The following is an 11,091-nucleotide window of genomic DNA, read 5'->3' as shown; positions in this document are numbered from 1 at the left end:
GGGTGATGGCTTTCGCTCCTCTCCTCCTCTGAGTTATATTTTGAGTCCTGGGAGTGATACGCAGACCCAAATTAATCTTGTTGAGTTACACTAATTAGAAAAGCTGTGGCACGCACATTTAAATTTGGGACATTTTCAGACATGAAATGACAGAATGTTCCCATCAGAGACATTTTGCAAAACCTGGCAGATAACCCCCTGGTATACCTCCGTAACATTTGTTAGATTTTGGTAACACTTTGGTAATTTGGCAAACACTTTGTACCAACTTTGTGAAGCCTCTGGAAGCATTTTTTTCTGGTCTGTTTTCAAATTGGTGTCAAAATGCTGCTTTTAGCAACAATGCGCTTCCTTTGACCCAGCTTTTCTTCAGTTTTGCACCCTTTAAAATTCTCAATTTGCCTGCAAAATACCTCTTGGGTATAACAGGCTAGGATTCAGCCACATAAATAATTTATTTCTGAATAATAGCCTTAGGTGGGGGAGAACATTGCAGTGTTTGGCAATCATTAATATGTAATGCATTCACATTTTCTCTGGTCCTTGTTTGAAGAGAASTTTGAGGGTTTATGGCAAATTCTTTCATGTAATATCAAATCATTATTCAGCACGGGTGATATATCAAATTAATGTTTTCACAATTCATGTGACAAAGTTGTTTCAAATGRATAAAAGAGAAAAGTGTATCTACATTCACAGACATTTCCTTTAATTCCATACTTTTTTTTTAGATTTCTGCAAGACTTGTGCTTCAGTGTGAGCGTTAAAGGACATGTTCACTGAGGTGTTGAGGAAAATGAGAGTAACCTGGACAGAGGAGCTGAAATTTTAATGAAGCGCAGCACCACCAACACGCTGACGGCCATGGAACAACTCAGACAGCTTAAATATCACTGCTAATTAACACGGAGAGGTGGGCTGTCACAGGCTTGATGGATGCTCAGAGGGGGCAGATTGCTGCTTTCAACCAACCAGCGATTCCTTTATTAATCAAAGCCTGAGTTGAAAAGGCTCCTCCACACCTCAGGGAGAGGGAGATAGCAGGAGCTATTGTTGCGAGGGTTTTAATCATTTGAGGCGAGCTTGTGATGCGTTTGATCAGGGCCACAACCAAACATTTGTTGGAGACAGAGCGATTACACTGTTATTTTTTTATTTTTTTGTAAACCTCAGAGTTTGTTTGTGGAGAACCAGTGTGCACAGGTAGCTGAGACTAACTGATTGTCAGGGACATATCTGTGAGAGGTGAGAATGCAGAGGTTTGGCTGTCGGTCTTATAGAAAGAAAGCCTCCTCTATAACGGAGGGAACTCCACTGAGGACCAGGCATGCACTCACACTTTACCTCTGGACTGACTTCATGATCGGTCCGTCTCGTGATTTCAAACCTAGATGATTTCARCACCTCGTGCACAAAAGATGGAGTGTTATCTTATCCTTTCTGTGCTCCTCTCCATCTGCCTCACTTAAGAAGTTCCATTGTTAAGTGCTGGGGGGGCTGCGGGGGCTGTAAATCAGGCTGCAGAGGGAGAGGATGTCTCCCATGGGGAGGAGCGCACACTTCCAGCAGCCTTCAAGCTGATGTCATCCCACCTATCCTAATGCTGTAATTAAAGAACTAGTCAATAGCACAGAGGAAGACGCTAAAGGGTATGATCTGCACTTCCAACTGTACAACTAGTGTGCTAATACCGACACAGGGAGACAGGGGAACAGACTTCTCAATCACTTCTCCAAAAGTATTTCACCTCAGTCTCCGGCTGTGTCCAAATGTCACTGTCACTGCCCCATGCCGAAGGCTGTCCAATAAGACTTATATCGCAAACAAAGAAACATTAGGGCTGGGTATCACCTACGAGCTCACGACACAATAAGATTCTCGATTCAGTACAGCTTGATATGATTCAATATATATTACTTTATATTTATTTCTCAGTCTCACTGACTCAACAAAACCAGCAAAAAATATTATAAAATTATAATAAATATTTATCTAAAAACAAACAAAATGTTTACAAACACGTGCTTTTAAGGACAAAGTTGTTTCCAGAATCCTGATGGCTACTTTACTTACTCATTGATTCCACTTTGCAGCACGCCTTGTTATACTGCCCCCTAAGGGTTGGGGATGTATCTTTCTAAAAAAAGAAAAATAATCTGATATCAGTTGTTTTATATCAATACATATCAATATATCAGTTTTTATGCACAGCCCTTACATCATACATATGGTAAATGACCTGAGCAGGGACTGAACCATTGATATATGGCATTACAAATGTAAACATACTGTATGAGGTTACAAATACTACTTGAGTTTTGTATCCCAAACTGTATGACGCACTTCCATCAGAAACTCACTTATTAACATAGCAGCTGTTCAATCTTGTTCAAGTGGTTAAAACAACTCAAAAAGGGAATGTGAACAACTCTGAGGTGTCATACAGTCACCATTTTTCTCAGTAAATATATTACTAGAGGTGCTAATGACATGAAATTTTCACCAGATGTCGGTAACAACCCAAGTAATCCATACATACAAAGAAATCAAACCATAAATGTCCAGAAATGAAGTTATTTGTAATAATGTGGAATGGTACAGGGAAAAAGTATTGAACACATGAAGAAAGGGAGGTGTAAAAAGGCATGGAAAGCCAAGACACCAGCTGAACTCTCTCAGTAATTAGAAAGCAAGCCTGCCCCTTGTCAGTGCAARTTAATATCAGCTGGTTCAGTCCCAAATGATGACCAGGTATCACACAAGAAACATCTGATGATGGGTAAAAGTAAAGAGCTCTCTCAAGACCTTCACTACCTTATTGTTGCAAAGCATAATGATGGCATCGGTTACAGAAGAATGTCTAAACTTCTGAAGGTTCCAGTGAGCACTGTTGGGGCCATAATTCAGAAGTGGAAAGAACATTATTTCACCATAAACCGACCACGACCAGGTGCTCCTCACAATATTTCTGACAGAAGAGTGAAAAGAATTATCAGAAGAGTTGTCCAAGAGCCAAGGACCACTTGTGGAGAGCTTCAGAAAGACCTGGAATTAGCAGGTACGATTGTTTCAAAGAAAACAAAAAGTAATGCACTGAACCACCATGGCCTGTATGCACGCTCACCATGCAAGACTCCACTGCTGAAGAAACAGCATGTTGAAGCTCCTTTAAAGTTTGCTGCACAACATTTAAACAAGCCTGTGTAATACTGGAAGAATATAGTCTGGTCAGATGAGACCAACATTGAACTGTTTGGATGCCAGAATACACATCRTGTTTGGAGGTCAAATGGCACTGCACATCAGCCCAAAAACACCATACCAACAGTGAAGTTTGGAGGTGGGAACATCATGGTGTGGGGCTGTTTTTCAGCATATGGTACTGGCAAACTTCAAATAATTGAAGGAAGGATGAATGAAAAAATGTACAGAGACATTCTTGATAAAAATCTGCTTCCATCTACCAGGATGATGAAGATGAAACGTGGCTGGACATTTCAGCAAGACAATGAGCCCAAACACAAAGCCAAGGAAACTCTCAGTTGGTTTCAAAGAAAGAAACTAAAGCTGCTGGAATGGCCCAACCAATCACCTGACCTGAATCCAACAGAAAATCTATGGAAAGAACTAAAGATCAGAGTTCATAGAAGAGGTCCACGAAACCTTCAAGATTTGAAGACTGTTTGTGTGGAAGAATGGACCAAAATCACACCTGAGCAATGCATGCCACTAGTTTCTCCATACAGGAGGCGTCTTGAAGCTGTCATTGACAACAAAGGCTTTTGTACAAAGTATTAGATAAATTTCAGTAAGTGTGTTCAATACTTTTTCCCTGTGCCATTCCACATTATTACAAATAACTTCATTTCTGGACATTTATGGTTTGATTTCTTTGTATGTATGGATCACTTGGGTTGTTACCGACATCTGGTGAAAATTTCATGTCATTAGCACCTCTAGTAATATATTTACTGAGAAAAATGGTGACGTGTTCAATACTTATTTTACCCGCTGCATATATATTACACTTTGGTGTTGTAAAAATGGAAAACAATTGTGAGCTTTTGCGTCTTATTTTAAGGCTGTGAGCTTGTGTCTTGTAAACCTTTGTACACCGTTTCACCTATCACCCCACAAATAAATGTGTTTCATTATCCACTATAAAAATCACATTTCTAAACAGAAAATTTTGATATAAATACACTTCCCGACTGCTAATACAGCCATCTGATGAAGCTTTTTATTCAATGAAATTCTCACCTTAAGCTGAATGTTTAAGAGCTTTGAAAGGGATTTGAGTGAAATGTCCACATTTCTCCAGTTTTTAAAGCAGAATAAACCACAGAGTCTTTATCTCTTTTCTCAGCTTTAGTTATTGAAAAGCTAAATCTAAACACCATTTGTTTGAAGGTGTTGTACTGGGTTACATCAAGAAACAAAAAATTGATTGCAATGGGCTCTTGTTCAAACCTTGGAAAACGTTTACAGGTAAAAATCCTTGCATTGTGATGCAATTCTTTTTGTTCAGCTTCATATTGCATCAGCTGCAAAGGACCCCTGTAAAAATGCACAGTTTTTCCATTTACTTCTCCTTACTTTCACAAGAGTGTGACCAATGCAGGTAAATTGTTCCTGTTTCCTCCACTTCATCTTAAGCTGGAAAGAAAACTGGGTCTTTTAGTCATGGCTGCCATCTGCTGACATAACGCCGTATTACTTCTTTTTACAAAGCAGCTGAAATAAGAGTGTATTTCATGTAACTTTAAAAATAATTTGACTCTCAGAAGGCAAACTCAGAATAAACTGTGTTACAAATTAATTTTGAAAACCATTGATGCAGAATAAATAAAGGGCATTCCATGTTAAAAAAATATTAAAAAACCAAAAACAAACCTTTATTGTGACCCCGTTCAGTACAAAGTGACAAAGTCGCCTTTTCACTTCAGTCCCGACATGACAAAATACTAAAGGCCTTCATTAAAGAAAAAAAATATATTTACAAGCTCATTTAACAATTACATGCAATAAACAAAATCATGGAACTACTCTACATAATGGTTATTACTGAAATAATACAGATGGCAAATAAAATCTGTCTAAACCCAGCAGTGGCTTGCACTGACCTTTTCAGCACAAGTTTGAAAAAAAAAACAAGGACTAAGGATCTTGTAAAAGCTTTGATTTGCTTTTGGTGGTTAGGTCCCAGGCACACTAATGGCTACACCTAAGACATTTGAAACCTCTAAATATATTAAGTTCACAAGCTGTAAAAAGTAAATGGCGGACGCCAAACTCTGATTGCACAATCTACAAGCTTGACAGCAACAGAGCTACCTGACTACAATAAAACATTTTTGTCTAGAACGGTTAAAACAGGCTCCTTTACAAGTGAACTACAACTTTAGTTTGGTGATTACASTCTAGTTTCAAGATTTGCAGGCCTGAACTCATTTCCTGTCAACAAAAAGACAACCATCCATCTTCACTGAAGATGCAAACGGGACAGGAAATAATACAGCACCGTAATCAGAAAACATTCAGTCAGACAGAGGTCAGCACTTTAAATTTGCAAATGAGATAAATTAATGGTTTTCACCACCCAGAAAAGAATATGGAAACAGTCTTACTCATGTTTATCAAATCATTTCCATCACAAGTTTCATCAAGAACTTGATGAACATGAATACATTTCAAAAATATGACAGTTTTATAGAGAAACAGAAATCTATAACTAATAAATTGAGAAAACATTGATATGGTTTTGTTTTGAGAAAACATTAACACCAAGAATGTCCATCAGGGGGTCTTTTTGGGCAAACACCAGAAAAAGTCATATTTGGAACAAGTTTTTGTTTTATTCCAGTTACTCYTGACTGCCACTATCCACAGGCTTCAAATGATCTGGGCTTCTAAAAAGCCACATACATATTACAACTAACAGTGTAAGATTATTTATATATATATATATATATATATTCATATATATATGAAGTATATATATATTGACCAAATTCATGTAAGACAAAGTCAAATTGTGAGCATGTGTGCAAACAGTTACTAATAAAAAGCAAAACTAAAACAGATACAAAACATTAGTGCTCTCGTTTGATTTTTTTACACCTTATTTGAAGGTGTAGTTCTGCTTGTTTACATAATTAGCATGTAAGAATTTAGTTCAGATCTATTTGTGTGTTGAGCAARGAAATACTATTTTCTACGTACAGAATAAAGAAATAACTATTTAAAATTTTACACTGTAATAAAGTATTTAAATCAGTATACATTAAATTGATCTACAGCATTTAACTGGCGATTACTCCGTTTAGGAAAAAAAATAGAATAAAGCTGTTGCCAGCATTCTGCCTGTCAGTAGTAGCTGGTTTATGACTAAACATAAGACAAAGAGTTTTACACTACAATGTTACTTTGCTTTGTGTGTCTCGCATTAAATGTCCATGTTTAAAAAATATGGAAACAGGCAGGTGCAGAGTTGATTACAGGTGAAAAGAATGTGAAAGAAGTATCGAACTGTTTGGACCACTAATGGAGGCAGACATTTCTGAATTGAAAAAAATAAAACAACTTGAAATCTTGAGAACTACTTTTGTCAGTTATTTTCATAATCACCCACAGTCCAAGCTTGTCCATCCACCTCTGCTTGTATGATGAATGTAACAGTAAGCAGAAAGAACAGATATCCAGTATTGAGCTCAATGAACCAGTTGGCGAGAGCAAACTAAAGTTGTCTTGAGCTCAGGATTTTTTTTTTTCCGGATCAAAACTCCAGTGAGAGGTGGAACTGAACTGCGGACTGATGTTGGAGAGCTCCTGCTCAGACAGTCAGAGACGGTTGTTGGAGGGCTGGAGCGGACTCCAAGATGCTGTGTGGGGAGTTGCGTTCTGGGAGTACTGGTTTTCTTCTTTGCTCACTCCAACTGTACACAGCCGTCGGTGTCTCAGCAGCCTGTCTGTCCGTGAAAAATTCTGTAAACACACAAAAAAAAGTTAGCTTCAAATATGGCAGCAGACACAGGGTTACAGTATGAAGATACAGTGCATGTTAAGTACCAAATACATTAGACTGACCTGATGACATCGATCACATTGGTACGGCTTCTCTCCACTGTGCACCCTCTTGTGTCTGTCCAGGTGGTAACGCTGAATGAACCGCATATCACACGCATCACAGGCATAGGGTTTTTCCCCTGGAAGCAAACGTGTGGAATATGGATTACCATTATGTAATAACTCTTTACATTTCTGACTTCTGCTTTAGATGAATAAACATAACTAAACTATCACACACAATAAATGAAAARAAAACTGAAGCGGCTTGTTTTGTAAAACTTAAGTCAACAGGATCTTGCTGATATTGAGCTTCTGCAACATGTAACGTTTGTTAAAAAATCTGCAGGAAATGTGACTCTAAAAGGTGTTACTATTGACATAACTCAGCGCCTTGAATGTATTTATGGATATAATYGATGTCTTGTTTGTTGCTCAGACAGTTTGACATATATTACACGTTATTTTTGCTTATAAAATTAGTAAGTCTAAGCWCACCCCCTTAAAACTAAATGTCGACAGTCATACATAGAGTAGGACCCTTTAAAAGCTGTTTTATTCTTTCCCTAAATTCTGCTTTTTTTTTTCATTTTTCCCCCTAAATTCCACATTTTCATTATAACCACATTTTTTTCATCTAAAAAGTGTGGAATTATAAAGTGACTGAAAAAAWWWTTTAACAAATAAAAAGCCACAGAATTCAAAAAGGAATGGCTGTTATTTCACTTTCACAAATATAACAAATTGCTGAGGTTCAGTAGGACATTAAATGCTTTCGGAAGGTATTTAGAAGTTCTGTTCTGCACTAAACTTTGTGCTAAGCTTCACATGGTGTTTCACCTATAACCTCTTTGCCACAGCTGACTTTTTTTTCCTGTCTTAAGAGCGAGAGCTTAAAAATCATAGAATCCTAACAGAGCTGTCTAAACGTGATTAGACACWTAATTATACCAGGTGTGGATGAGGCCAAAGCAAAATAAAAAAAAAGAAAGAATTCTGGATCCAGTACGGTTTTACTGAGCTGAATAATAAACTTTGGGTTCTCACCTGTGTGTGTGAGGATATGTCGCTTTAGGTGGTAGCTGCTCCGGAAAGCCCCGTAGCAGTGATCACAGATRAAGTTCTTCTGAACTTTGAAGGAGTTGTCGTCATCCATATCAAAGTGTGGCAATAACTGCTATAAACATCGAGACAATAAGAGGAAACTGAATCTGGCTGCAGCGGTGAATCAGAATAAACATTTGTTCTTAGAGTTCTCACCTCAACTTTCTCTTTCACCTTGTGGGAAGATTTTTTGTGTTTCTTCTTGCGGTGCAAATTCTGGTTTGTCTGGGCATCCTTGCTCTCAATAATCCTTGACGTGTGATAGTCTCCATCTTTTCGGATTAGCTTAAAAAAAATAAAGCACACGTCACATTAGATAAAATGCACTGGCATCGAAAAAGCTAGTCTGCTTTATTTTTTTTAGACTGGTAGTTTAAAAATACAAACATACTGATGCTAAGAATTAAACATGATCATGGACTGCAAAATGACAATATTTTCTTCATACAATATAAACAAACAGAGCAGCGGCTCTCATCTCTCTCACCAGGGGTGGAAGGCTCCCGCCTGAGGGGTGTCCCATATGGCTGTGGTGGGCTTGTCCGTGGTGAACCTGGTGTCCRTGGTGGTTGTGGCTGTGTTGTGAGTGTGTCTGGTGGCTCCCAGGATTGGCCCTGTGCCCCTGACCCATTGATGACATTTTCTTCTGGCCTGGCATATTGTTGGCCTGCATCAAGGCCATGCTAGACAACACCGCTTCGCAGCCCAGCAACCCAGCCTGGCAACACAAACCATCACATGTCAGAGAGTACAGAGGGAGGTCACAGGACTCCTCACAGAGACGAGGAGTCGGGAGGAACTTGGAGGTGGGGTTGCGAGCAATGGGAAGTGACACATTAATGCAACCATGATGGTGATTCTGGAGATGAAGAGACTTCCACTGACCCATTTCATATGGTCTCGAACTGAATTGGTGGAATGGTGTGTCATCGCCGTGGTTTGAATGCGTGCGTGTTTGAGGGGACAGAGGGGGGGCTTCACTCAGGATGAGGGGTGACAGAAGAGATCACACACACACACAAATCATCGGGGACCAAAGTCTGAAAATAGAGGCAGATGGATACGTGACCAGAGATTCCGGTCGAACATTATTGAGCTTTGTTCATCCGGAAAGAGAGCCAGAGACGTTTGTGGCATACCTTGGGTTTGGATGGATGACAGAAAACAGCATGTATATATAAAAAAAAAAAAACATAAAAAGGAAAATATGAAAGTAAAATACACTTTATATAGTTTTAATTCATAATCAAATGTTTCATATATTAGGTAATAAAGATAAATACAAAACTATTTATATACTAAAGTCGAGGGTTAGAAGTGTGACAGTTATCAGGCTCTCTCCCCTGCTCAGAGACAATATTTCAAGGGTAGATATTGGTGGAAATCCATGAATACCTAATTTCCCTCTGGGATCAAATAAGTATTTTTGAATTTGAATTTTGAATTGAWTTGAATATTGAGCAAAATCTCTAATATTTTCCATTTTGCACAGTTCTTCATCCAAACACTCAATATGTATATTTTTAAGGGCAAGTAATGATATTAGATAGTGGATATTCTTTTTTTAATGAGCACTGACCACTTATTTTATTATTTTGTAATTTGATTTAAACTTTATTCATTTCTTTAAAAAAATCTATTTACAATAAAAAAGAAAGAAAATACAATGAAATGAAAGGTAGCAGAGAGAAGAAGAAAAATCTTATAATATCTGCCCCTTTTTTCTCAAGTATAAATTCAAACAATAGTAATCTTCCGTTAACAAAACAAAACAAATTTACTGCAGTGTATTGATTTGACGAGTGTTCTTTAGAATTTAAAGCAGCAGAAATTATCTGGAATAATATAATTCATGGATCTAAAGTAAAGTGTTTGCCCACAAGTACCATGTAACCAGCTTTTTGTTTAGTGAATACACATCCATTAAAAATCCATAAAAACGTATTTGTTAATATAAGCACACCAGAGAGGGAAAAGACCATATCACCTGGTTTATAAGCTACTGTGTTCCGCTGTTAACACGGATGCTAAACAAAAGTAATAGCTACACTGGTCTGAACTCAAAAAACAGCTAACTAGCAAATACACGGGGTTTTGGGGCTGCTCTTGTACAGCCGAACCGGACCCAGACAAGACAACGACAGGCTGGGAGGGCAGGCAGGGCGTGCGGGCTCAGCGCCTCGCTCATCGGCTAAGCTGCCAGGAACACGAGAGCGGACCGTTTTAAATCGCTTAGAAAGCCACAAATGAAACGTGCTGACAATTTAAACGCTTACCTTTCGATTTTAATAATGCTGAGGCTTAATAATTCTTGTCGCACTTCCAATTTTTTTTGTCACAGTTTACAAACACTGACAGGAAGTACTACCACCGGAAGTACTCTCCGGGGAGCGTTCTGATTGGTCACTCACCTAWACACGTGATTGGAGCAATGAGCGATTTGACCCACATTTACGACAAAGGAAGACGTAAAAATGGCGCTAAGTACCTAAAAAAGTCAAGTGTACCTCAAAAAAGTTAAGTAGGTCCTCTGAACGAGTTTTGTCTGTTCTTCAAGCTACTTCTTCAGTCTGAAGAGGTAAACACAGCCTATAAGCGGCGTAAAGTTCGCACGAGAGGATGTTAAAAATAATGGCAGGTTGGAGTTGACTGCCTGTGACGTCTCAGTCTCTGAAACATACACTTTTAGTATGGATTCTATGCAATCCTTTATAAATGAGGACTGCAGAAATCACACACAGGACAAGCCCTGGAACAATGTGGTTATTACAACTGGGTTTTCCTGACAAGAAACCCAAACAGGACTCCAGCCAGCCACCGGGTGAAAACGAAGACCCCAGACCAGTAGTCATCAGAGTTGTAATGTAACTAAGTACAAATACTTTGTTACTGTACTTAAGTAGAATTTTTGGGTATCTGTAC

General features: G+C 38.4%; 1 protein-coding gene across 5 annotated transcripts; it reads right to left on the bottom strand.

Annotated features, from left to right (window-relative positions):
* Positions 1-4,871: 4,871 nt before the first annotated feature.
* On the bottom strand, positions 4,872-10,554 carry znf740b (zinc finger protein 740b). 5 transcript variants are annotated; one of them, XM_014018264.1, is made up of 7 exons: positions 10,446-10,554; positions 9,055-9,209; positions 8,657-8,887; positions 8,326-8,454; positions 8,113-8,242; positions 7,087-7,205; positions 4,872-6,984 (listed from the first exon to the last, which is right to left on the bottom strand). In XM_014018264.1, exons 2-7 carry the CDS (start codon positions 9,097-9,099, stop codon positions 6,841-6,843), a joined length of 798 nt encoding a protein of 265 aa, XP_013873718.1. In that variant the 5' UTR covers positions 9,100-9,209; positions 10,446-10,554; the 3' UTR covers positions 4,872-6,840. The 5 variants fall into 5 exon arrangements, with proteins under 5 accessions (XP_013873718.1, XP_013873725.1, XP_013873738.1 ...); XM_014018271.1 differs by having other exon boundaries at positions 9,055-9,308; positions 10,446-10,553; XM_014018284.1 differs by lacking the exon at positions 9,055-9,209 and having other exon boundaries at positions 10,446-10,553.
* Positions 10,555-11,091: the final 537 nt, after the last annotated feature.

This window comes from Austrofundulus limnaeus, unplaced genomic scaffold (genome assembly GCF_001266775.1).
Source record: "Austrofundulus limnaeus strain Quisiro unplaced genomic scaffold, Austrofundulus_limnaeus-1.0 Scaffold3, whole genome shotgun sequence".
In the NCBI taxonomy this organism is placed as follows: domain Eukaryota; kingdom Metazoa; phylum Chordata; class Actinopteri; order Cyprinodontiformes; family Rivulidae; genus Austrofundulus; species Austrofundulus limnaeus.
The sequence above is the reverse complement of the archived record's forward strand: the minus strand, read 5'-3'. Positions and strand labels throughout refer to the sequence as shown.